The 27,970-nt window shown below is 38.9% G+C and overlaps 1 protein-coding gene across 1 annotated transcript in view; it reads left to right on the top strand.

Moving 5' to 3' along the window:
• pod1 (coronin pod1) overlaps positions 1-27,970 on the top strand; it is a 355,918-nt gene that overhangs the window by 226,961 nt on the left and 100,987 nt on the right. The window contains exon 13 of the mRNA XM_068225053.1: positions 20,031-20,260. Within this exon, the coding sequence (XP_068081154.1) occupies positions 20,031-20,260 (230 nt within the window). The remainder of the gene's footprint in view (positions 1-20,030; positions 20,261-27,970) is intronic.

Below are 27,970 nucleotides of genomic sequence, written 5' to 3'. Positions count from 1 at the left end.
AAGTTAAAAAACCTGTGAAATGTTGATAGTTAAAATAATCCTGAGCTGGAAGTCTTTCTGATTTTTTGTGGTACAACTGGTATCTGTATACTATTGGCTTAGTTGTTGTGTTCCGACATGGGCTGATATATATAAGCATTATTGAAGTTGAACCATCTGATTTTAGTCTATAAAATGGATAATACAAATCAAATAAAGCTTGAAAAGTGGTGACTAACAGGAGCAACATTTAGATTAAGTTATGAAGAAATTAAAATTAACTAACATTACGTGGCCCACTTGTATCAACCATGTTCTCCAACTATGGAGTCCAGGTCTCGACTGACTTGCTCCCGCAGTCGAGGTGCAAGACGTGTTGCTGCAAGGCAGTGGAGTGGGGAAATGGGGCGGAGCTTGTGGAGAAAGGGAGTGTGCAGAATAATGGGGGCGGTGACTGAAACCGAGTATAATAATTGTGAGTTATTATGTTCCTGTTTTTTTACTACAAATGATCGGAATAAAAGTTTCCCATATTAAGTTCTTTTTTTCATTAGTCTCATTTAAGTTGAGGGCTGGGTCCTTATATTGATCCATGCTGATGTAAAAATTCTCTAAAATGTTGAGTAGTGGATGGTTTCAACAACAAATCTTGAGTAAGTTGGAAAACTCTAAGAGGGTGTACTAATTTTTTTCTGGCAGTATACATACATGCATTATTATAATCTATCAGTTTCATGTCCATATTGATACTTGGCATTCACAATCACAAAGATGGGTACCGTCCACCTAATCAATACTTTATTGTGTCTTGTTACTATGCAGTACCAGTTTAGACCTTCACAGAGATCATACTCAGCTGGTCATGAGATCTAAAGCTAACTTAATATATAATTTAAAAACATTACTAAATCTAATGAAGAATGTCACATTGTACCTTTACTACGGTGGTTACACAAAACAAGTACTAAACACAATAAAGGAGGGAAGTAACAGCAACTACACACTATCAGAAAACACTATACACTCCGAGAAACATCAGCTGGCCCATGCGGATCTCTGCCAAAAACAACATAATACGAAATATCACTAGGGCCAACTAGTGGACAATGAACCAGGAAAAGGGAAGGAACTACGACCTATTGAGGGCATGGAAATGGCTTAGGTTGCAGATTCCGAAATAATTTGCTGTGATCCTTAAATTTGAAAAATATTATTTACAAGTGAAAATTTTACAAATACATTCCAAAATGAAATCCACCAAACTTGCAACATACGAACTATAAGTTCTGTGATATATATAACTTAGAGGTTCTTTGATAATGCTTTTCTGTAAATTCAAGATTTCAAATCACTATACATGTAGTTACCAAAGCAGTTGTACAATGCAATTTAGTAGGTCAAAAGCAACGTAAAAGCAATTACACTTTACAGTGAAGTGAATGTACTCTCCTAAACTCTAGCGTACATCAAGAGACACTGAACTACCAGAGGCAAACCCCAAGGTAAATGTATTAAATTACAATCTACATATTTAGTGAAATAAGAAATGGGAATGCCTCGAAAACAAACGGGGAACCCCAGCAGAAAAGTTAAGGCGTCGTAAATAATTAATTTGGCGAATCTAGGTTAGGCTAGGGCAGACTCCTATACGAAATAGCAACCGAACATTACGGAAATTTTTACCGGAACGGAAAGTAAGAGTGCTTACCCGAAGGTGCGCCATCCCGGAAGCGAGGCGTCGCACACGACGCAGACCAATACCGACTAAAGGCAGATCAGGCCAAGACAAGACTGAATTATTACGAACGCTGCCTCGCTCACTATATATAGAAAACCCTGGCCTTGGAGTAGCCAATCAGAATGCATGAGTCCGCTCATCCCCTCCTAGGTTCACCAATCACAATTCCTACTCCCGTCGCGAACTTTAACTTTCTCGAATACACACATTTGCGAATCTTCCATTTCCAGAATAGTTAGAAAATTCCTTCTAGAAAACATAACCCACAAACGGCACACACTCTGTTCAACAATTTTCTAGATACTTCCAGTAAGTACAGAATTGAAATCTACTATTTACAAATACATACATTACAAATATTACACAGTACAGGTTAAGTCATTACAAATAAAACATTATATCATACTTTACAAATAAAGTCTTAAAAAAAAAAAAAACACATTCCATTTCCACTATATTGTTCACCTGTGACATCTTCCTCCCCCTGAAAGTTGATCCACGCTTGACCATTAACATAGTTTCCTTGGGGAGAAAGCGATATAATGTTCCCACACAGTACAGATGGTAAAGATACATTACTTCAACACACACGATTTCTTGAAGTAGACTTTCTGATAACAAACAAAACAAACTGTCAGCACACCACAGGTCCTTTTAGTAGCCAAGATTTTATGATTCACTAATAATTTTCAAAAATAATAAAGGTGTTCATAGATCCACCTATTCAATAAATATCACAAAAATCTACATGGATAATTACATTACACTCCAAAATGTCTTCTGAACCTTTTTCAATTGTTTAGACAATTTGTACTCTGTCCACCAAAGGATGCACACACTTTCTTTCTGCCAAATGTTAGTCAGCCAGGAACTTCTCACTTTGTTGCCAAACAGCGTTCAAAAGCCTCCTATTAGGCGACTTATGGACTCAGTATTTTGCACCACTTTTCCACACCAGTCACAGCACAGCTAGACCACAGGTTCTCGCTGATGATGCAGCTGCCGACACGGCCGTTTGCCGCCCGCCTACATTCAATTTCAGTCCGATCCAGGTAGCCATGTAATTGCAGTCCAGTGGTATCTTGCACCAGATAAGCAGCAGGGTGAGACACCGTCCAGTCCGACTGCCTCCATTAGGACGTTCGTCACAGGATCGTGGTGTGGCATGGTAGCGCCCAAGGCACAGAGTGTGCCTCCCAACTTGGCACTTCAGGTTGCTGTCCGAAGAAGCTGGTCACGGCAGCTACTGTAACATAAACAAACCGCAGCAGACAGGGGAATACTTAAGGAAAGTATGCTGCTGGGCTCAAAGCTCTTCCGCAGTCACCCAAAGAGTGGCTTAATAAGTATGCAGTAGGGACTCTCCCTCGCACATCAGGGATATTAGGGCACTAGCCCCGGGGTAAGCACTGCTATCTATAATACATCTGACAAGATTATGGTGGGGGTGAAAGGAAACTATAGGAGTTTACCCTAAACCTAAAAGTGAGGGGAACAAATTCCAAGGAGTGACCCTAAACTAAAACCTACCTAACTTATAATACTAAATCCATTACACTAGAGGATAGCTAAAGTATTCACCTACACAGTTACTTACAACTAACTTACAACAAAACTTATTATTACCTTATAATTAAAACCTTATAAATAACTTACAATAAACTTATCATTATTTTATTAACTAAACTCTCAATAGTTTACAACTAGATCTACACGATCACCAACAATGGTATTTACCCCTTCCCTACCAGACTCAAGGTACTTTGATCTGGGAGAGGTGGACTCTGCTGATCCTTTTCCTTTCGGGATCGCTCACCAATAATGTCACCGGGGTAAGGAACTTTAAGATGGTGCAGGGACCTCGAAATCTGGGGGCCAACTTACTGATAACATGGTCCGCAGCACTACTGACGGGATGTTGATCTGGGAGAGGTGGACTCTGCTGATCCTTTTCCTTTCGGGATCGCTCACCAATAATGTCACCGGGGTAAGGAACTTTAAGATGGTGCAGGGACCTCGAAATATGGGGGCCAACTTACTGATAACATGGTCCACAACACTACTGACGGGATGTGTTTTAATAAACACCTGGTCACCCACAGAGAGCTCGTGCGGCCTACGCCCGTGGTTGTAATTACGCTGGACCTTAGCGTAATAAACCTTCAAGTTCTTTCGTGCACGGTGCCAATTAGCTCGGATCTTTTCTGGGCTGGCATCATCGGGCAGCAAGATCATTAATTGACCATAGGTTAGATAGAGGAGAATTTGGAGTAAAAGCCAACATTAACGAAGCAGGGGTTTGCTTGTGGCTTTCATGGACAGCAGTGTTAAATGCAAATGACAACCAATTCAGTGAGGAATCCCACTTGGAGTGGTCTGAGGAGTGATAAGCAATGAGGGCAGATTGCAGGTTACGATTCACTCTCAATTAATTAAAGTCTATCATGTTCCACCTTTTCAATACTAATACAATGTTGTTGGATGATATTTACAACATTATTTATTACAGTACATGTTTCAGTGCTCTATTATGTCACCATCATCAGCTGATTTAGAAAATATGAAAAAAACTTGGCGATCTAAATATTAAACAAAATATTGTCATACTTAACTCATACATATACATATTTACATACAACAGAATATTTATTGGTTAAATCCTAAACATCTATTATGCTATATTAAATATCCCTAATATGTAACAAGAGAATTCTTGTAAGTCATGAATATAAATTTTTTTCTCATCTGGTTGATGAGTTGTCTTCACATTCCTTAATGTCTGTAGTTCTATGCTCTCGTACTGTCTAATTAGAATGCGCACTTAAAATTGAGGAATTAAAATTGCATGCAGTCTATTTGATGTTAAAATGTTCATTTCATTTGTATATTAGCTGCTTTTGTTGGATAAAATTCATTATATATAATATAATTGTTGAAAGTTGAGCCGTCTTCTTATATTTATTAAGTACTAAAACGTATTTTTATTGCTTTATGCGTGGTTGGAAGTGTAATTAATTTGTCCTACAGTTGTTAGGTGGACTTTCTTCTCAGTTCAATGGGAACCCTGCAATGATGAAACCCAATATTAAAAGAAAAGCGAGAAAATTGATAAAGAAGCTGATTGAATCTAACTGTTGATACGGCTGACTCACCTCTACAGCTGTGTACTTCGTGTGACGGCTACCGCGCGATGAGTGTGTGTGCTAGTATCTTGTGCTGTGTGACGAAGCGCTAGTGAAGGAGAAGTAGGGGCGGCAAAGGGGATGTTTCTAGAAACATGAACTTTTAGGAGAGGGTCCGGGGGGCGTTGTGGACGAAGACAATAGTACGCAAAGTTGTAACGTTGCATTCGGAACGCATTCAAATTTTCTGGAATTTTTAGCTTGTTAAGTAATAGAATCAAAACGTCAAACAGTACCTTGGGTTTTTCTGAAATTTCATTCAGATTAAGGTTAGCGTTATAGTATTGGTCTATATGTATTAGACATGCTTCAGTAATGTCAAGCTTCTGTCCCTTAGAAAGTATTTCCATGATCTCGAGGTCTTTATCTATGTCTGTGAACTTACGTTTGTACTCATGGATATGTTGACCTACCGCTGAGAATCTGTGATATTTTACAGCGTTAAGGTGTTCCTGATATCTAACGTTGAAGCTACGCCCAGTTTGCCCTATGTATCCGCTTGAACAGTCTTTACATTCGAATCTATATACCCCTGATTTAGAATATGGGTTGACTTTGTTGACAACAGAAGCATTATGTAAAACTGTTGTACTTCTATTATCTGTCTTGAATGCGATCCTGATGTTACGCTTCTTGAAAATATTTGTAATTCTGTGTACATCTTTATTGAATGTGAAGGTTGCGATTTCCTTAGCTTCTGGTTCATTTTTCATCAGACTCGTTTGAGGGCGATATTTGAATTTGTTTATTATTCGTTCTATGAAATTCTCTTTAAAACCGTTGGCTTTAGCCATAGCTCGAATGATGTTCAGTTCCTTGTCCAAGTTTTGTTTGGACATTGGTATGCTTAAAGCGCGATTCACCAAGCTGTTATAGGTCGCGCATTTTTGAGCTGAGGGGTGTATCGAATCATTTTGTATTGTGGCTACAGTTTGTGTGGGTTTTCTGTAAATACTAAAAGAAAATGAAGAGGCATGCCTATTGATCTTTAGGTCCAGATAATTAATGGATTTATCTATTTCGGATTCTAAAGTAAATTTTATATCCGTATCTATCGTGTTGAGATTACTAAGAGTCGTAGATGCGTTGGTTATGCTTTCATCCAGGATAACAAACGCATCATCTACATACCTAGACCAAAATAGAACATTTTTGAATTTTTCATTATTAATTATTTGTGTGTCCTCCAAGAAATCCAAATAAATCTCTGCCAAAATTCCTGAGGCCGGAGACCCCATTGCAAGGCCATTCTGTTTATAAATGATCTGGTCGAAAGTGAAATAGTTGTTATTGATCAGTAATTTTAAAATCGCCATGAATTCATCAATTTCAAGTTTGCTTAAGCGACTGTATTTTTTTCAAATTCTTAGCTACAATGGGAAGCAATTTATTAGTTTTGATATTAGGAAACATATTTACTATATCAAAAGAATGTATTGTGTGGTGATCCTGTAATCGAAATTTAATTCTTTAGTGAATTCTACGGAATTCTTTATGGCTTTATTTGCAGTGAATCTGTAATGTTGTTTTAAGAATTTTTGAATATACTGCGCTAATTTGTAAAGGGGGCTAGGTCTGTAATTGATAATTGGTCTAATGGGGACTCCGGCCTTGTGGATTTTTGGCAGAGCTTTAGCGGTAGGAAGACCGGGGTCCATGCTAATTAATTTCTGCTTCTCGTATTCGTTAAAGAGGAAAGAAGATGTCTTCAATGTTTGTTTCAATTGTTTCTGCAATGATTGAGTCGGGTCCTTTTTTATAATAGAGAAAGAGTCATCTTTAAAAAAGTCTTTTGTTTTTTGAATGTAATCAGCTTTGTGCATAATGACGGTTATGTTGCCTTTATCAGCTTTAGTGACTATAAGCTCTTCGTTTTTTATTTTCTTTTTAAGTTCAAGTATTTGTTTCCTATCCTTAAAGGAATCTTTTGGGATAACAAATTTATTATTATTATTATTATTATTATTATTATTATTATTATTATTATTATTATTATTATTATTATTATTAATCGTTTTGTTCAGCTGTTTCTTTACTTTCATTCTGACTTCATCCTGCAAGTCGAATGGCAATTTTCCGAGCGCGGTTTCTGTTTCTATGATCAGATCTTTAGTTATTTTAGCTTGATTGAAGGTCGGCCAATTATGTTTTGGACCTTTCTCAAGGATAAGTCTTTCCTCTTCGTTCAAGTTGACATTGGAAAGGTTAATGACTGGAGCATGAAAATGTTTCAATGGATCTTCGTTAGGTGTAAAATTGGACCTTTGGATCGAGGATGAAGATTGAGTTCGAACTTTTTCTGCTTCTTTCCTTAGCACCTCTAGCTTTTTCTCCAATGTTAATTGTTTACTTGCAAATATGTTAGATAATTTGAATTGAACTTTATTTTGAAAAAGGTTCCATTGTGATGCTGAGAGCAAGAATGTAGCTTTGAGGTGAGTCTCATATAATTGCTGATTCAAAAAGAACTTCTTTTTGTGGAGGAATTTTAATTCATTATTAAGCCATTGTCTTTTGGACTTTAACCAGTTTTTACTTCGATGCGGCACACCTGGGTCCCGTTTTAAAACACTTTTCAAGAAATTTGGAATCAAATCATATGCTATACATTGTCTAATAAATTTAATATCCTTACCAAGTTTTCCCACTTTTATTCTTAAATTCATATAACGATGAGCTACAAGAAATGCCTGGTGGGCTTCATCATTAAACGTAAGGAACTTCATCTTATTTGTCCGTATTGAACTGAGATCACAATTAAAGTCTATCAGGTTCCACCTTTTCAATACTAATACAATGTTGTTGGATGATATTTACAACATTATTTATTACAGTACATGTTTCGGTGCTCTATTATGTCACCATCATCAGCTGATTTAGAAAATGTGAAAAAAGCTTGGCGATCTAAATATTAAACAAAATATTGTCATACTTAACTCATACATATACATATTTACATACAACAGAATATTTATTGATTAAATCCTAAACATCTATTATGCTATATTAAATATCCCTAATATGTAACAAGAGAATTCTTGTATATTCTTGAATATAAAATTTTTCTCATCTGGTTGATGAGTTGTCTTCACATTCCTTAATGTCTGTAATTCTATGCTCTCGTACTGTCTAATTAGAATGCGCACTTAAAATTGAGGAATTAAAATTGCATGCAGTCTATTTGATGTTAAAATGTTCATTTCATTTGTATATTAGCTGCTTTTGTTGGATAAAACTCATTATATATAATATAATTGTTGAAAATTGAGCCGTCGTCTTATATTTATTAAGTACTAAAACTTTGTATTTTTATTGCTTTATGCGTGGTTGGAACTGTAATTAATTTGTCCTACAGTTGTTAGGCGGACTTTCTTCTCAGTTCAATGGGAACCCTGCAATGATGAAACCCAATATTAATAACTGAGAAGAAAGTACTGAAAAAGGTTCCATTGTGATGCCGAGAGCAAGAATGTAGCTTTGAGGTGAGTCTCATATAATTGCTGATTCAAAAAGAACTTCATTTTGTGGAGGAATTTTAATTCATCACAATGGAACCTTTTTCAAAATAAAGTTCAATTAAAATTATCTAACGTACTTGCAAGTAAACAATTAACATTGGAGAAAAAGCTAGAGGTGCTAAGGAAAGAAGCAGAAAACAACTGTAGGACAAATTAATTACAGTTCCAACCATGCATAAAGCAATAAAAATACGAAGTTTTAGTACTTAATAAATATAAGAAGACGGCTCAATTTTCAACAATTATATATAATGAATTTTATCCAACAAAAAAGCAACTAATATACAAATGAAATGAACATTTTAACATCAAATAGACTGCATGCAATTTTAATTCCTCAATTTTAAGTGCGCATTCTAATTAGACAGTATGAGAGCATAGAATTACAGACATTAAGGAATGTGAAGACAACTCATCAACCAGATGAGAAAAAATTTATATTCATGACTTACAAGAATTCTCTTGTTACATTTTAGGGATATTTAATATAGCATAATAGATGTTTAGGATTTAACCAATAAATATTCTGTTGTATGTAAATATGTATATGTATGAGTTAAGTATGACAATATTTTGTTTAATATTTAGATCGCCAAGTTTTTTTCACATTTTCTAAATCAGCTGATGATGGTGACATAATAGAGCACAGAAACATGTACTGTAATAAATAATGTTGTAAATATCATCCAACAACATTGTATTAGTATTGAAAAGGTGGAACCTGATAGACTTTAATTAATTGTGATCTCAGTTCAATACGGACAAATAAGATGAAGTTCCTTACGTTTAACGATTCACTCTCTCAGCATAATTGGGCTTTGGGTAATACGGGGTAGTGGTTACATGAGCAATGGATAGATCAAAACAGAAATTCCGGAACTGGGCAGAAGTAAAAGCTCTTGCGTTATCACTTACCAAGAATTGACAGGGTCCAAACGAGGCGAATATCTGTTTCAAGCACGAGATGGTGGTGTTGGCGTTAGCCATCCGAGTGGGGAACAGCCACGTAAAACGCAAAAAGGCGTCAACACACAAGTATGAAACGATGACCATTCCGAGATCTCGGGAAGGGCCCGATATAGTCTATGAACAGTCTTTCCATTGGGCGAGAAGCTTGCTCAGAAGACAAGAGACCTAGATGAGTATTCGGGGCGGGTTTGCTGATGTTATAAATCTTACAGGACTTGACAAGGGTACAAATCTCACTATCCATGGATTTCCAAATGAAGTGGTTACAAATCTTCTCTCTTGTTTTGAAAACGCTCAGATGACCGCCCACTGGGGATTCATGAAAATATTTGGAGAGAGCCGGGACCAGGTTAGTTGGGACTACAATTTTGGGGTCTCTACGACCGCAAGCAGGACAACACAGGACACCATTCTTAAGAATATAGAGCTTAACATGCTCACCGGATTTAATTCTTTCAATAATAGCCTTTAACTCAGGATCGTCCTCTTGATGTTTAGTTACATCCTTGAAAAGGAAGGGAGAGTCAGTGAGAACTACATTGACAAAAGCTGATACTTGTTCGGGAGATGAGTCTGCTGGCTCTGATTGAGGGTCAGAGCTGTCTGGATAGAACATCCTGCTGAGGCTGTCAGCCACAATGTTTTCTGTGCCACGAATGTGGCAGGCTTGAAATTGGAAGGCTGAGATGCGCACTGCCTAACGTGCTAGATGACCGGTCTTTCGCGGCTTGGCCAGTACCCAACTCAACGCCTGATTGTCAGTTTCCAGATCGAAAGGAAGATGTTCCAGGTACATTCTGAAGTCTTCTAAAGAGAAGACAACAGCCAAGGCTTCCAACTCATAAGTGGAATAATTTCGCTCAGCAGGATTCAGGGCACATGAAACATAAGAAATAGGACGACGCCCTTCTTGAAATTCCTGTAGAAGGACTCCGAATATGCCTGAGGAAGAGGCGTCTGTCTGAAGGATGAAGCGTTCAAAAAAGTCTGGCATAGCCAGTACAGGAGCGTATAAGGCAGATTTCAAGTCCATGAAGGCTTCACGTTGGGCATCACCCCACACAAATTTCGCATCCTTTCTTCTCAAAGCATTTAATGGGGCTGCACGTTCAGCAAAATTGGGAATGAATTTGCGAAAGAAATTAACTATGCCAATGAATCTGGCTACAGCCTTGACTTCCTTTGGAGGGGGAAAATTCTGGATCGCGGCAGTACGAGACTGATCGATTGAGACACCCCTCCCCGACACAATATGTCCTAAGAAGGACATCTGGATTTGTGTGAAGGAAACCTTGGATGCCTTGAGGGTTAGACCTGCTTTACGCAGTCTTTCAAGCACTTCGTTGAGATGGAGTAGGTGTTCTTCGAGGGTTTCGCTAAAAATTACGAGATCATCAAGGTAATTATAAATGAACTTCAACTTAATGTCCGATAAGACATAATCTAGTAACCGTGTAAGGACGGCCGCTCCAGTCGCCAGACCAAAAGGGATGCGTTCGAATTCATATAGGTTCCAATCGGTTGCAAATGCAGTGAGATGCTTGGATTCTTCGGCAAGGGGTATCTGGTAATAAGCCTGATTTAAATCGAAAGTGGTGAAAACTTTTGCATTAGTGAACCAAGAAAAACGAGTGCAAATCAGGAAGTGGGACAGATTGGAGGACTACCTTACGGTTCAACATCGGATAGTCGACTACAGGCCGATAACCACCTTGCGGTTTAGGGACAAGAAACATGGGAGAAGAATAGGCTGACTTGGACGGGCGTATCACTCCGTCAGCGAGCATTTGATCAATGATAGCCTTCAGGGCTTTCATTTTGGGAGGTGACAACCAGTACGGAGGAGAGCGAACAGGTATGTTATCCGTAACCTCAATTTTGTATTCTAGTACATTGGTGACACCTAACCTGTCGGTGAAAACATCAGGGAACTTATCGCAGAGTTTCCTAAGTTGATTGGCCTGCTCTTCGGGTAGGTGATTAAAATCAAAAGCCTTGGGTTCATCAGAATCTTCAGGAACAGTGTTAACGTGACAAGGCAGAATAGGGGAGTGATGACACAGCTCAAAGGTTCTTGCACAAAATTTAAAATGGAATCTGTTGAACTGGAGGTCCAAAATCATGCCTGTTTTAACAATAAAATTTGCACCCAATATGAATCGGCAGGATAAATCCTTTGCCACTTGTACTGGCATTTTCCAGGTGAAATCACGGACTTGAATCTTGACCTCTAGTGATCCTACAATGTTCAACGAATTAGAATTAGCAATATGGCAGGTTAAGGACACGGGTTGTAATGTAGGTAACTTGCAAACTGTTTTCATAGAATCGTACCAGGTCTCACTCATCAAGCTGACACTACTCCCAGAGGCTAGTAATGCACAGACAGGTTCATTATTTACCTCTGTGCATAAATATGGTAGTTTACAAGGAGGTATGGCAGAAATCCTACAAGATTGCAAGAAATGAGTACCAGTCAGACTGGGAACAATCATTAGCCTCAGAATTAAATAAATCAACCAAGGCACAGTTATGATCGACAAGACAAGAAGCCATGTTTTGGGATTTACCATCAGAACTACTATGGCCTGGGGGTCCAGAGCCAGAAATGTTACGTGGGTACTGCCTAGAGAAATGCCTAGTTGATCCACAGTTATGGCAATAAGAATTGGTGGAAGAGCCTCTACCCTTGGCAGGTTTCGCATTGCCTAATGTCCCAGCCTTGGGACAATCCCGCTTGAGATGAGCCGTGGAGCCACAATTGAAGCACGAACGAGTTGGAAGCAGGTGACGGGGTGGTTTTAGAATCGTGAGGAGAGGGCATGATAGGAGGTGGGGCTAATGCAAGGCGTAGCTGGTCAGCGTATCGAATGCCTTCAGCGGACACTGTAATTGCTTCCAACTGGGTGAACGTTGCTGGTCGAGGTGAAAGAGCCAGATATGATCTATAGTTCGGGGCGAGACCTTCAGTTATGTTGGCAAGCATCTGAGCCTCTGAATAGTGGAGCCGGAAAATCTTAGCTTGGAGCTTAATGTCTTGGACATATTCAGATAATGACTCGTTGAGATGTTGTACTCTGAAATAGTGCTTCTGCACTAATGCAGACAGGAGGAATGAAATATTCAAGCACATGGGCATGAAACTGATCTATAGACCATCTTTCTGAAATGGCCCTGACGATATGCTCAGAAAGAGCTTCAGAGACATGCGGGTATAGAATTTGAAATACGTTGTCGTTACTGAGATTATACACTATTGCCTGATCCTTGAACTCGGTTAGAAAGCGAAGGAAGGAAATAACTTCATCAACGGAGTTAGCTGAAAATTTAGAGACACCCTTAAACACAGTGGTCAACGGGTGAGGCAGATTGAAAAAAATCTGGGGGAAAACAGGTGTAGGGGGTGCTTGGGAAGGCTTAGAATAGTCCAGAGGGTTTAGGGAGGCCTCGTACCTTTGATTCGGGTGCCCTTGTGAAAAGGACGGAGTACAGGATAGGTTAGGACTAACGTTATCCTCCAATGTTACGGGGGCAGACAACCTCATTTGAGAAAGCTCACTAACCTGAGAGACCATTTGGGCATGAGCCGGTTGTGTAGAGGTTATGCAACTTGATACCGGTGGCGCTAAGGCTGGGGGGGTGGTTTTGCACCATTGCATCAGAACCGGGTTGATTAATAATAGAGGGCAAACACTGAGCCACAACAGAATTAGCAGGAACCACAGGAAAACTTGTATGGGTACCAACATGCAAAAGAGATATTAGAATGACTTACAGGTGTCCTAGTTCCAGATAATGAAACAGAAGATCCCAGGGCAGCATTATTCACCTCAGACTTCTGAATAGGCCTAACACCAGCACTAGGTGTCATATTGCACACTTGAGCAGCAACAGATGCATCACCAGAATTAACACTTTCATTCATTTCAGGTGGGATAGACACTTGAATTTCAGAAACTGTGTTATTTAACTTACTGCCTTCTATAACGTTCTTTGTACTTGATAGTGTCTTTGCTTACTATCAACTTGGTAGAAATTGTGTTGTAATTGAGATTTGCTTTTAAGAGAGCCCTTAATCGGGATACTAGACAACAAGATATCAAAGTGCTCAAAACTGACAGTACACAAGCGCACAGAGTGCCGAGAAGCGTGCAACATGAGAATATAACAGTTCAATACATCGTGACAACATTACCGTAAACAGTGCAATTTAGAGCTCCATACATGTGCATAAACAAGTTAAAGGGCCGCTACCCAAGAGAGTTGCCGTGGTAGGTACACGTGGAAACAGAAGTAATGGGGGAAAGGAACTCGTGAAAGAGAATTTTTTGATTACATCGTCATAATCGAATTCCTAAGCACCAATCACTACACTTCAATTAGGGGAAAGAGAAAAAGAAGGGGGGGGGGGGGAACCCATAGATTCTGAAAACAGTTTTCTTTGCATTAAATTACACAATACGCTAGAAGGGAGGTACATCAAATAGAGTTTCAGGCTCGTGCCAGTAGAATACAAAGTTGGTAGTGTCATACATTTGCTAGATAAGCTCACAAATTGATACAATGTTTACAATAGGACATTGTAGGGTGCCAAACAATTCAAGAGATTCAGAATTGAGATAAACCAATCTCCAGTCCAGGGAGTGATCCTTTTGGTAGATTAGAAAAAAACAAAAAACAAATAGGAATTCTAACAAATGATCCCAGAAGGGATTAAAACACACACGCATGCGCAGAAGCGATAATAAAATTGAAACTAACCGATGAACATATAAATTAAATTAGCAGACCACATCTTTTGAGCAAGCACCATTTTTATGCAAAATGAATAGATAGATGGGATAAGAAAAGAAATAAAGATAGGTAGAAGATGAAGGATAGAACAAGGAAATAAGAAACGGAGGAATGGGATAGGATAAGGATCAAGCCGCCAAGTCCCCAGCACTGACAGACTCGATGCAAAGGTTCATCATAGAAGGTAGGAATGTTTATGGACTAGAATTTTAGATCAGCTGTCCAGTACACCATTTACACCACATTTTAGGAAGATAAATGTCCAAAAGGCAGAATATTTGCGCTGCATGAATACTCAGATGTGTCCTGAAGGGACCAAAGTTCAATTTTTGTTACTACGGCGAAGCCCAAGTATAGCAAGGTAGGGCACGTTAAATGATAGAAAGAAACAGTGTCTGCTCACCCTTGACAGAAGTCCAGCACGAAGTTCACAAGTAAAATGGACACGGTCCAGCCGTGTGCAGAGTTCCAGCTCCCACTGTCTTTAACAAGGTTATACCACAACTGACCTGCCCGATGAACGACACAAGGCCATATATATATGCGAGCGGGGTAGATCGTGACCATACTATAGGCATGACGTCAGAGTGGATGCGCCATGCAGGCGAGCAGTGACAGCAGTAGTACAAGCAGCCGGGAAGCCGACAGTTCGTAACAGCAGATGGAGAAAAGAGCACCAATTCGAAGGGGAGAATTTTATTACGTAAGGTAAGCACAAACACTCGCAACACTTCAAGGAAACCACTGATTCTGTTGAAAATTTTGGAAAACTGTTCTAGTAAGGCTTGATATTTCTGCCGCTCAACTTTCAGCCATTCAAAAGACAACAAATCCTTAATCCTGTCTAAATAATATAATAACTGCCCCTTAAACCACGCTAATTGGGCCTGCGAGAGCTTAGAAGCACTAAAGGACACAAGAATGGCGTTAAATTCAGGTAACCTATCTTTAATCACGGCCAAGACTCGTGCAACTCATCTGTAGTTAACTCAGGTATGGTTATAGGTAGGTCAAGGGACTGCTTCAACAGGTTAGTGTCATCTCTGACATTGCCTGTTAAATTAATTTTGCGAATTTTTAACTTGTATATCAGTTCTGCCTTTCTTAAATGGAAAGGATTAGGAACAGCGCGAGCCATCCTGACAGGTAGAAACAAGATTTCAAGTGATATACGAACCACAACTTTTACAGAGTTTTAGGTTAGATATGATCACGGTTCACTTTTCTTCGTCCGCAACCCAGCACTCGTCTCTGCTACCAAATGTAACTTTTACTACGGTGGTTATACAAAACGAGTACTAAACACAATAAAGGAGGGAAGTAACAGCAACTACACACTATCAGAAAACACTATACACTCAGAGAAACATCAGCTGGCCCACACGGATCTCTGGCAAAAACAACATAATACGAAATATCACTAGGGCCAACTCGTGGACAATGAACCAGGGAAAAGGAAGGAACTACGACCTATTGAGGGCATGGATATGGCTTAGGTTGCAGATTCCGAAATAATTTGCCGTGATCCTTAAGTTTGAAAAATATTATTTACAAGTGAAAATTTTACAAATACATTCCAAAACGAAATCCACCAAACTTGCAACATACGAACTATAAGTTCTGTGATATACATAACTTAGAGGTTCTTTGATAATGCTTTTCTGTAAATTCAAGATTTCAAATCACTATACATGTAGTTACCAAAGCAGTTGTACAATGCAATTTAGTAGGTCAAAAGCAACGTAAAAGCAATTACACTTTACAGTGAAGTGAATGTACTCTCCTAAACTCTAGCGTACATCAAGAGACACTGAACTACCAGAGGCAAACCCCAAGGTAAATGTATTAAATTACAATCTACATATTTAGTGAAATAAGAAATGGGAATGCCTCGAAAACAAACAGGGAACCCCAGCAGAAAAGCTAAGGCGTCGTAAATAATTAATTTGGCAAATCTAGGTTAGGCTAGGGCAGACTCCTATACGAAATAGCAACCGAACATTACGGAAATTTTTACCGGAACGGAAAGTAAGAGTGCTTACCCGAAGGTGCGCCATCCCGGAAGCGAGGCGTCGCACACGACGCAGACCAATACCGACTAAAGGCAGATCAGGCCAAGACAAGACTGAATTATTACGAACGCTGCCTCGCTCACTATATATAGAAAACTCTAGCCTTGGAGTAGCCAATCAGAATGCATGAGTCCGCCCATCCCCTCCTAGGTTCACCAATCACAATTCCTACTCCCGTTGCGAACTTTAACTTTCTCGAATACACACATTTGCGAATCTTCCATTTCCAGAATAGTTAGAAAATTCCTTCTAGAAAACATAACCCACAAACGGCACACACTCTGTTCAACAATTTTCTAGATACTTCCAGTAAGTACAAAATTGAAATCTACTATTTACAAATACATACGTTACAAATATTACACAGTACAGGTTAGGTCATTACAAATAAAACATTATATCATACTTTACAAATAAAGTCTTCAAAAAAAAAAAACACTTTCTGCTTCCACTATATTGTTCACCTGTGACACACATGATATGAGTGATAATATTAAAATATAAAATATATAACATATACATTGATATGATGTGTCTTCTGGTTTAAAAAACAAGCGTCGATATTCTATGACATGTATATGTTACATAAAATTCTGGTGTACTGTTCATCTTTGTGATTGTGAATACATAAATACATACATACATACATACATACATACATACATACATACATACATACATACATACATTGATACATAGGTACATTTTCATTACAGACTGTTATGCCTTTCAACATCCAGTCTGCAAGCTTCTGTGAATTTACTAATTACTTTCATAATTCTCTATTTGTTACTAGTTGTGGCTTAGTTTAAGTTCCTTATCTTTAAATTGTTATAAACTGAGTCTAACCATCATAATCTTGGTCCCCTGTACTTCTCTGAGCCTCTATGACAGAGTCTATTATTCTCGCAGGTAATCTATCCTCCCTCCTCATTCATCTCACAAAACCCCACTACTGAAGCTGGTTTATGCATACTGCTTTATTAATGGAGTTCATTCCTAACCTAGCCTTTATCTTCTAATTTTACTCACTCTTCTGTTATTGTTCCCACCAGCAATAATTTTTGCTACTTTCATGTCCATTCTTTGCAACTCACGAATAAGATATCCTGAGTCCACCTAGCTTTCACGCCAGTACAGCAAAGTTGGTCTGAAAACAGACTGGTGTAAAGATAACTTCATCTGGGAGTTGACTTTTTCTTACAGAATACTGTTGATTGCAACTGTGAGCTCAGTGCATTAGCTTTGCTGCACTTGGATTCTATGTCGCTTACTAAACTACCATCCTGGGAGAATATATACCATAAATACTTGAAATAATCTACCTGTTACAAATTTGTATTCCTAACCTTCCCTCCTTACTGACATCACTTTAGTCTTGGAAATGCTCATTTCCATGGTACTCACTATACCTATGTTCAAGTTGTGAGATAATAGATTGCAGGCTTTCAGCACTGTCCACCATTAAGACTGCTTACTACATTTCCACCTGAGTGAATCCCTCCTTGCCACTTTATATCTTTCAGTATGTGATCAGTGTGAACTATAAACAACAAAGGTAAAAGATTACAGCCTTGTCTAATCCCTTCCTCCTTAACACCTGTTAAGTGCTTGTGCACTTGTGTACCCAGGCTGTTTTCCACATTTCGTGCAGAAGTAGTATTCTGTTGACCCACCTCTCTTGATTCATCCTTTTAATGTGTTCATAAAATGTCAGTCTTCCTTTCATTGTCATTGTAAATTTGTTGGTGATTTTATAGAGTACCTGGTTCAGTCTAAACCAGAAAGTATATTGCTCCTTTTGAGACTTGGATTCAGGATTTTTCGAGGGAAGCTTTTTCCCTTTTATTTTCTTGTTTACAATCTGCTTTACGTCGCACCGACACAGATAGATCTTATGGCGACGATGGGACAGGAAAGGGCTAGGAGTGTGAAGGAAGCAGCCATGACGTTAATTATTAAGGTACTGCCCCAGCATTTGCCTTGTGTGAAAATGGGAAACCACGGAAAACCATCTTCGGGACTGCCGACAGTAGGGTTCGAACCCACTATATCCGGAATACTGTATACTGGCCGCACTTAAGCGACTGCAGCTATCGAGCTCGTAAATCATTTTCCTCTTTGCTTCAAGGACCGAGTCTGCCACCCTTGTCAGTGTTTCCCATCCATAAGGACTCTCCTTTCTGACCACTGTACAGTAATGCTATAATATGGCTTGAGTGAAGATAGACTTGGACTTGTAAGTCTCATGGCATAGTCTGAAGCCTAACTCCGTTCTCCTCATCCTCTCTTTTAATACCTTCTTTTCATTTCCATTAGGAGTGAGAATTCACATGGTAATCTATACTAATACAATGGTTATCGCCAGATTGTGTTTGTTCTGTCTGTGCCATCTGCTTTGTCTGAGCCAGTGAATGCTGTTTTCGAAAGGAAATTCTTAATTCTATTTTGGTCAGAACATTTTTAGTTCTTCCAGTTGCTTCTTGGCTGTGCGAGAGTTGTCTGTCATGAGAATGGTTTCATCTGCGAAGGCTGCACAGCCCAACATGAGGGCATTTTTCCCACAACCTTCCTTCCTATCTTTACTCCATTCTGTGTTTCATTTTCATTCATTCTCGATCTCAATTTCCTGACGACCTTTTCTAAGATAGTCAGAGAATTGATGCACATGGAGCATACAAGCAGGAACTGCCAGAATAAGAAGGTGACAGATAATATATATATGCGAACAGAAAGTTTGAGATAAAACCAGAGATAAAACGTCATATCATGACGTGAGAAACAGCAACAAGTTGAGATCTCTGGATAGAGAGTATAATATATCTGGTCACGAATGTGACGGTGAGGTAAGAAATAATATACGCCAGTCCAGGTTACATATAGTCTTTCTCTGGCAAACTAACGAATATGCAAATTGTCAAAAAATTAGGAGAGCTGAAAGAAGTTGTGATTACTCATGTCATATCATTTTTTTTATATTTAATGATTGGTTTCATGTATTAACCATACAGAACGAGCTGCAGATGTAAGACTTCATCAGAGATTAGACATTATATAAATAATAAAATCTAGACCAAAACTTAAGAACTACAGGTTCCCTACTTCATCACTTTTGCTAGTTTGCCATAGTGGGGACGATATGTAGATGTACAGTACGGGGTTACATTTTTTTTATCACACTAGCTCAGAGAGGTTTTGTGGCCGTGATGGGACAGGACAGTACTAAGATTGACAAGGAAGAAACTGTAGCCTTAAATAAAGGTATGGTGTGAAAATGAGAAACAAAGAAAAACTGTTCAGGGCTGCCAACAGTGGGGTTCGAACCTACTATCTCCGAATGCAAGCTTGCCTTCTTGGTCAATCTGTATGTCCACTGCCAGAATTATTTCTTTTGCAATACCATCTATTCCCATGGTTTTCCCTACTTTCATCCTTTAACTTCCACCTCCTCCTCTGCTATAACAATGTTTATTTCTGTTCCTCCTCCTGTCACTTAAACATTCTCTCATATTGTATTAGTCATATTATTATTTTCATGTGCTTTATATTTTTCTTGGTGTTGTCTAGAGAAGTATAGAGTAAAATTTAATGTGATGGATACAGAAATAATTTTACATCTACGCTGGATATGAAAGGAAAGAACAAATTTAAGGTTTAAGCTTATGAAATGAAATTCCTCAGGCCTTCAGCTTGTAGGATAGATCAGATAATGAATGAAGAATTGTGCTATTTCTAAAATAGTGTAATCATTTTCACATTTTATTTATCATTGTTCTAGCTTGTGATGATGGTACCATCCGATTGTGGGTGATCCCTCCTGAGGGCTTGACAGAACCTACCAACCAACCAGATACTGTTCTGGAAGGTCACTCGGAGAAGATTTATTTCATCAAATTCCACCCATTGGCTAAAGATGTACTTGCTACTGGATCTTATGACATGACTGTTCGTATTTGGGACCTAGCTTCACAGACTGAAAAAATTACTTTGCTGGGTCATACTGATCAGGTAAATAATATTTGATATGTACATTTACCTTCTGTTAATACTTTCATTCAATTGTTTAGAACACAATGATGAATACAGTAATTTTTTTGGTATTCCATTTATAAACATCTTGAACTGTTATGTGTACTTGAATGAACACATCTGCATTATTTATTTAAGTGTCCTCTGTCTTTATTCATTCAAACCTTCATTAGGTTTTTGTACAGCAATTTTATGAAATTTTGTTACAAAGAACTGTTCCAGCATAGTATGAAAGACATTATACAAGTTGTTGTTGTTGCTTTTTGACAGTGTTTAAATCACCTAAAAAATTTCTAAGAACTCTGCAGAAACTGAAATTGTGAGTGTAACTCTGCAGAAACTAAAATTGTGATTGTAATGGATGTGGCTAGACACCCAGGTAAACTTCGCACAATTTTCTGGAGCTTCCAACAATCTTAGGATATAAACTTCATGGTTAATGCCCTGAAGTACAATAAATTTTTGGCTGTGAGACAGCATATGCATGACTATAATCACAAATTCACAGGCATAAAACAAGAGAAGTTCTCAAAATCATTAACAAAGGACCCCTCCTTACCGTTATAGAAAGCTGCTTCATACATATAGACGTAATGACATTTCGGAAAAGCCAACTATCCTGTTTGGCCTTCTAATTCCCATTTTTAGAAAAGTCAAACCAAAAAGTCGTAATTCAGTTTTTCGTACTATTCACAGCACCTTTCCTCAGCAGCCATCTTTCTCACATTCTTCGGCCCTGCCTTAATCCCCCTTCCCCTCTTTCCTTTCCCTGCCCTCTCCTCTCTCCTTACCCTGCATTCTACCTTTTCTTTGAATCTCACAATCCCAACTCCTCCCCATTAGTATGAGGCAAACAACAGAGTAAAGGAGTGGAATCGGAGCTAAGGCTTTTTGCGGATGATGTTATTCTCTATAGAGTGATAAATAAGTTACAAGATTGTGAGCAACTGCAACGTGACCTCGAAAATGTTGTGAGATGGACAGCAGGCAATGGTATGTTGATAAACGGGGCTAAAAGTCAGGTTGTGAGTTTCACAAATAGGAAAAGTCCTCTCAGTTTTAATTACTGTGTTGATGGGGTGAAAGTTCCTTTTGGGGATCATTGTAAGTATTTAGGTGTTAATATAAGGAAAGATCTTCGTTGGGGTAATCACATAAATGGGATTGTAAATAAAGGGTACCGATCTCTACACGTGGTTATGGGGGTGTTTAGGGGTTGTAGTAAGGATGTAAAGGAGAGTGCATATAAGTCTCTGGTAAGACCCCAACTAGAGTATGGTTCCAGTGTATGGGACCCTCACCAGGATTACCTGATTCAAGAACTGGAAAAAATCCAAAGTAAAGCAGCTCGATTTGTTCTGGGTGATTTCCGACAAAAGAGTAGCGTTACAAAAATGTTGCAATGTTTGGGTTGGGAAGAATTGAGAGAAAGAAGAAGAGCTGCTCGACTAAGTGGTATGTTCCGAGCTGTCAGCGGAGAGATGGCGTGGAATGACATTAGTAGACGAATAGGTTTGAATGGCGTTTATAAAAGTAGGAAAGATCACGATATGAAGATAAAGTTGGAATTCAAGAGGACAAACTGGGGCAAATATTCATTTATAGGAAGGGGAGTTAGGGATTGGAATAACTTACCAAGGGAGATGTTCAATAAATTTCCAATTTCTTTGAAATCATTTCGGAAAAGGGTAGGAAAGCAACAGATAGGGAATCTGCCACATGGGCGACTGCCCTAAATGCAGATCAGTATTGATTGATTGATTGATTGATTGATTGATTGATTGATTGATTGATTGATTGATTGATTGATTGATTGATTGATGCACCACATACTGAAACGAAAGGTAACTCTCATATAACCTGTGCCATTTGATTAGCACTCCATCTCTTTTAGTTAATTAATTTTAACTATCATTTAATTCAGGTTAACTTCATGGACACCACATTGAACTGTGAATCTCTGCCAGCTGCAATCTAGAACGTGCCAGCTATTTAATCTTTAATCATATCTTCGTGTGCCATCCTTGATTCAATCATTGCCAATTTCCAACAGAGGAACTTTTCTGCATTTTTATGAGTTTTTAACAACAAGCACTAATGGAACATTTTAACATGATGCAATGCATCTAAGAATTTTAAAGCCTTGTTTTAATTTAATGTGGCCACAAAACTAGTTGCAAATCGAGGATTGTGGCGACGTTTAGTAAATTCTCAGAGGCTTACAGACTGAACGCTGAAAGGCATAACAGTCTATAATGATTATGTATGTATGGTTTTAATTTTGTCATATTTTACGTGTTGTACACATAGTTCATCCTAGATGTTTTTAACACCTTTTAACGTAATTTGTGTTTGTACATTTTAGTTATTTGATGTGTTTGTAGAGTTTTGCAATAAGGCTGATGATGGCCAGCCAAGGCTGAAACTAGTTCCTAGTTTTAAAATGTAATGTGAACATTGCATAATATAGTATTGAAAGGTGGACCTATATGACATAAGTTTAGTTATTATTCCAACCATCTGCTCTTTTTTGGCTGAAGCCCATGACTTGTAATTTTACAAACTGTTGATTCACTTAAAGGCCTTTTTATAAATTTTGTCCAACTCCATAGTGCAATGGTTAACACTGTTACCTGCTGTCCTTGGTGGCCTGGGTTTGATTCCCAATATTGTCAGAAACTTAAGAAAGGCAGTATGTGGCTAAAATGGTGCATGCAGTTACCTCCTTTGATGGTGTGCCTTAAGAGGTTTTCCACCACAGGATGAGGACATACAAATACATATATTTTATAACGCAAGTAGGCCTCATGGAAATATATGCATAAAAGACTCAAAGAAACTGACTAAATATAAGGTTAACCAAATACATTTAAGAAAATGGAAATTGCAACACCATGAAGGCATTGGTCATTTGTGTTGATTTTCAAGATATGGAACGATATCATGTAGGTATGTAAACGATCAAAGTTTCAGACCCATTGGATTGTTGCTACAGGTCTCCTCATGTGATTGGTCGTGGAGGAATCAACTCCAGTACACGGACTCCAGTGTAGCGTAGTTGACTTGCAGTCTGTGCAGTGAACTGTTCCCCATCAACCATGCCTCGACGACAGAGAAGATGTTACATACTATCCACTTCATGTCCGTATCGATAATATGATCCAAATAATTAATGAAAACAAAAATAACCACCTAATCGATACTTTCTCTTTCATTTAGCCTTAGGCTATTTAAGCAGACATTAAAATTAAATTCAGAACATGTTTCGAATGCTTTGCATTCATCATCAGCTGTTTACAATAAGCATAGGTAAAAATAGCTAAGAACAATCTCACAATATACTTTAAAACCTTAAAAACAAGTGTTAGTCGTGTGCATGTGGGTGGATGGGGGGGTTGGGAGGGGAGGTTGCATTGAAGGCGATTGTTAGTTGGACTATAACTTATTATTTAAAAAACTTAATATTAAAAACACTGATTGGGCTAAAAATTATAGTTTCACTATGAGTCTTGTGAGTTTATCTATAAAATCATTGATTGTGGAAACTTGTAGATCCTTTGATGAAGTATTTCTGTAGAACAGTTTGTAAAAAGTTTGTCTTCTTAAGACGGCATCCGGTTGTTTTCACGTCTCTTGTCGCTTGTTAAGTCGAGAGGTGTGGCTTGTTTTGATGAAAGAGGTTTGCATTTGATGTTTAAGAGACTTGTTAAAAATGGATCGTCTGTATCACGACGTGTAACCAGCAGAAAAAGGTTGCGTCAATAAGTTTGATTGTCTGAAAACGTGACGATTAATAAGGCTATTGGTGTTAGAAAGTATAGAGATATAAACTTACCCTTGTCTTGTGTGTTTACGTTTACTTCCCGTGCTACGGGAGTGGGTTTAATCCAACTGCCTTCGATCTTGTATTGTAGCGGTGTACTGTGGTCTGTGAGCTAATCTGGTTAGGAGGGAGGGGGAGCGAGGACGTGTCGTCATTTACTGTATCGGGCGGGGAGGTGGCTTCTGCCTGTGACATATCGGCCTCGTGATTACTTCGTGTGTTCGTTGGGCGTATTTGTTTCCTTCGTAGTGACTCCATGTATCTCAATATACATTTGAATAAGGGGTTTCTCTGCTCACATATTCTTAGACAAGTCATTTAATAGGGACAAGAACTTGAATGAAATAAACGAGCAGAGAAACCCCTGGCACAGGCCCAACGCGACAGACAACTGTGAGAGAGGATCGCCGCATCATTCGGATGGCCCGGATGGAACCCCATGCAACAGCAGAGCAAATTCGAGCCACTATGGCACTCTACATTACACAACAAAGAGTTGGTAATCGCCTGCGTGCAGCTGGCTTAAGAGCCCGTGTCCCTGCAGAAGGTGTTCCATTGACCCCACAACAGTGACATGTAAGGCTGGCCTGGTGTCGAGAAACATCGACGTGGGTCGACGAATGGCATAGGGTCATCTTTACTGATGAATCGCGCATCTGTCTTGCCCGCAGTGATTGAAGGAATCATGTGCACCGATGTACCGGGGAGAGGGACCGCCCAGATCTTATTGTCGAGAGGCACACAGGGCCAACATTAAGCATTATGAATATTGAATTCTCACGACCACATTGTAATGGAAACTGACTTTCACCGTATTAGGTCGTGTTACGTACATGTAGTACGTGTGAAGAGATGTTAAGTACAGAACAAAAATGGCCAGCCGGACACCAGTGGGATCCGAACCCACAACCTCCCGATTTCGCGTCGGTTGCTCTACCAATTGAGCTATGGTGACCTAGGCCATCTTTGTTCTGTTTTGAAAGGATCTGACCTACAGGTCTGGCACCGCTGCTAGCACACTGTAGAGTGCGTTTAAGTCGCCCGTTGTGGGGCATGTCAATGAATATTGAATTTTCACGACCGCATTGTAATGGAAACAGACTTTCTACGTATTAGGTCGTGTTATGTACATGTAGTACGTGTTGAAGAGATGTTAAGTACAGAACAAAAATGGCCAGCCGGACCGCAGTGGGATCCGAACCCACAACCTCCCGATTTCGCATCGGTTGCTCTACCAATTGAGCTATGGTGGCCTAGGCCATCTTTGTTCTGTTTTGAAAGGATCTGAGCTACAGGTCTGGCACCGCTGCTAGCACACTGTAGAGTGCGTTTAAGTTGCCCGTTGTGGGGCATGTCAATGAATATTGAATTTTCACGACCGCATTGTAATGTAAACAGACTTTCAACGTATTAGGTCGTGTTACGTACACGTAGTACGTGTTGAAGAGATGTTATGTACAGAACAAAAATGGCCAGCCGGACCGCAGTGGGATCCGAACCCACAACCTCCCGATTTCGCTTTGGTTGCTCTACCAATTGAGCTATGGTGGCCTAGGCCATCTTTGTTCTGTTTTGAAAGGATCTGAGCTACAGGTCTGGCACCGCTGCTAGCACACTGTAGAGTGCATTTAAGTTGCCCGTTGTGGGGCATGTCAATGAATATTGAATTTTCACGACCGCATTGTGATGGAAACAGACCTTTAACGTATTAGGTCATGTTACGTACATGTAGTACGTGTTGAAGAGATGTTAAGTACAGAACAAAAATGGCCAGCCGGACACCAGTGGGATCCGAACCCACAACCTCCCGATTTCGCGTCGGTTGCGCTACCAATTGAGCTATGGTGACCTAGGCCATCTTTGTTCTGTTTTGAAAGGATCTGAGCTACAGGTCTGGCACCGCTGCTAGCACACTGTAGAGTGCATTTAAGTTGCCCGTTGTGGGGCATGTCAGTGAATATTGAATTTTCACGACCGCATTGTAATGGAAACAGACTTTCAACGTATATTAGGTCGTGTTACGTACATGTAGTACGTGTTGAAGAGATGTTAAGTACAGAACAGAAATGGCCAGCCGGACCGCAGTGGGATCTGAACCCACAACCTCCCGATTTCGCTTTGGTTGCTCTACCAATTGAGCTATGGTGGCCTAGGCCATCTTTGTTCTGTTTTGAAAGGATCTGAGCTACAGGTCTGGCACCGCTGCTAGCACACTGTAGAGTGCGTTTAAGTCGCCCGTTGTGGGGCATGTCAATGAATATTGAATTTTCACGACCGCATTGTAATGGAAACAGACTTTCTACGTATTAGGTCGTGTTACGTACATGTAGTACGTTTTAAAGAGATGTTAAGTACAGAACAAAAATCGCCAGCCGGACACCAGTGGGATCCGAACCCACAACCTAATGGTGGAATGAAGAATGCTGATGCAAGTGTGATAAACTGATATAACTTGAAAACCATATTCTCCCACCCATGGGTAAATAATGCGGTTATCTAGCTCAAATTATTATTATGATTATTATTATTATTATTATTGTTATTATTATTATTATTATTATTATTATTATTATTATTATTATTATTATTATTATTATTATTATTATTATTATTATTATTGCATCACATGTTCATACAATACGATCACATTGTTTGTGAGGTTTTGTCGTGTGCTGTACATAAATGTTTATATGAGGTCAGTTAGTGTAAATACCTGTAAATTAATACTATATAATTTATTATTACCTATATATGATGTGTAATCCGCTACAGCATTGTGAAACACACTGTAACATCCTGAATGGCTCTCGATCAGACGAGCTGATTGTAGAATATTCTCTACATTATAACCATGTTGTTAGGCACTCGATAATTTACGAGAAGGTATTTTGGTAACGTATCTTTCTAGAAGTCTGGCCAGGCACATATATAAAGGGGTGGTCTTGGTGGTAGAAGAGTGTTGTTTAGGGGAGTTATGATTTAATAGGAAGTATATTTATGACCTCGTACATGTTGAACTGACATGCTACGCCGTCAGCAGTCTACTGCTTCAACTGTGTTTTAAGGTTGCAATCTCTATGTGGCATGTATGTAGTGATAGGCAATTGTTAAAATGGCGGCTTGTTGTAGATTATGGAGTGAAGTGCTTTGTTGTGACGGCAGTGATTTAGGTTATATGCATTTAATTTGTAAATAATTGTAAATAAATCTTTGTACAAAAGTTGACAACATTTTGTGTGTGTCCTTGGATACAAGAGTGTGACCAGGCGATTGAAGGCACCAAGCTTGGATAAACCTTCAAGCGCAAAATTCAGAAGAATCAAATTTAATAAAACAAAGTCAACCCATAAAATCAAACAGAATGCAAAAATCTTAAAAACTCCCTAGAAAGGATAGAAGAGAATTTCCAGAAAAAGAAAAAAACAATCTCAAGATTATTACAAAACTTTCAGCAGAAATTAAATATGTGAACCCTCAACATTAATGCTCAGAGATAAATCAGGAAAGTTAGCTCATACTAACCAAGAAAATGCAGAGATCCTCGCAGTTACATTCAGCAAACTTCTAAATTGCGATGGGTCACTAGAAACGTTCAAGTAAATACAGACACTCCCATTTTAACCATCCCTGATATAATAGATCCTCCAACCATCAAAGAAGTAGAACTTGTAATTAAGGAACTAAAAAATTACAAGGTCTGTGGTGAAGACCTAGCCTTTGCAGAAATCTGGAAAAGCACTGGGAAACCTGTGATCATTTTCCATCAACATTTAGTAAAAATGTGGATTAAGGAGAAAATTACAGAGCACTGGACCGCAAGAATAATCCATCCCATATATAAAAAATAAGATAAAATCAACTCGGGT

The sequence above is a fragment of the Anabrus simplex genome, chromosome 1 (assembly GCF_040414725.1).
Source record: "Anabrus simplex isolate iqAnaSimp1 chromosome 1, ASM4041472v1, whole genome shotgun sequence".
Lineage (NCBI taxonomy): Eukaryota > Metazoa > Arthropoda > Insecta > Orthoptera > Tettigoniidae > Anabrus > Anabrus simplex.
Note: the sequence above shows the minus strand (reverse complement) of the source record. Positions and strands in the feature narration are given on the sequence as shown.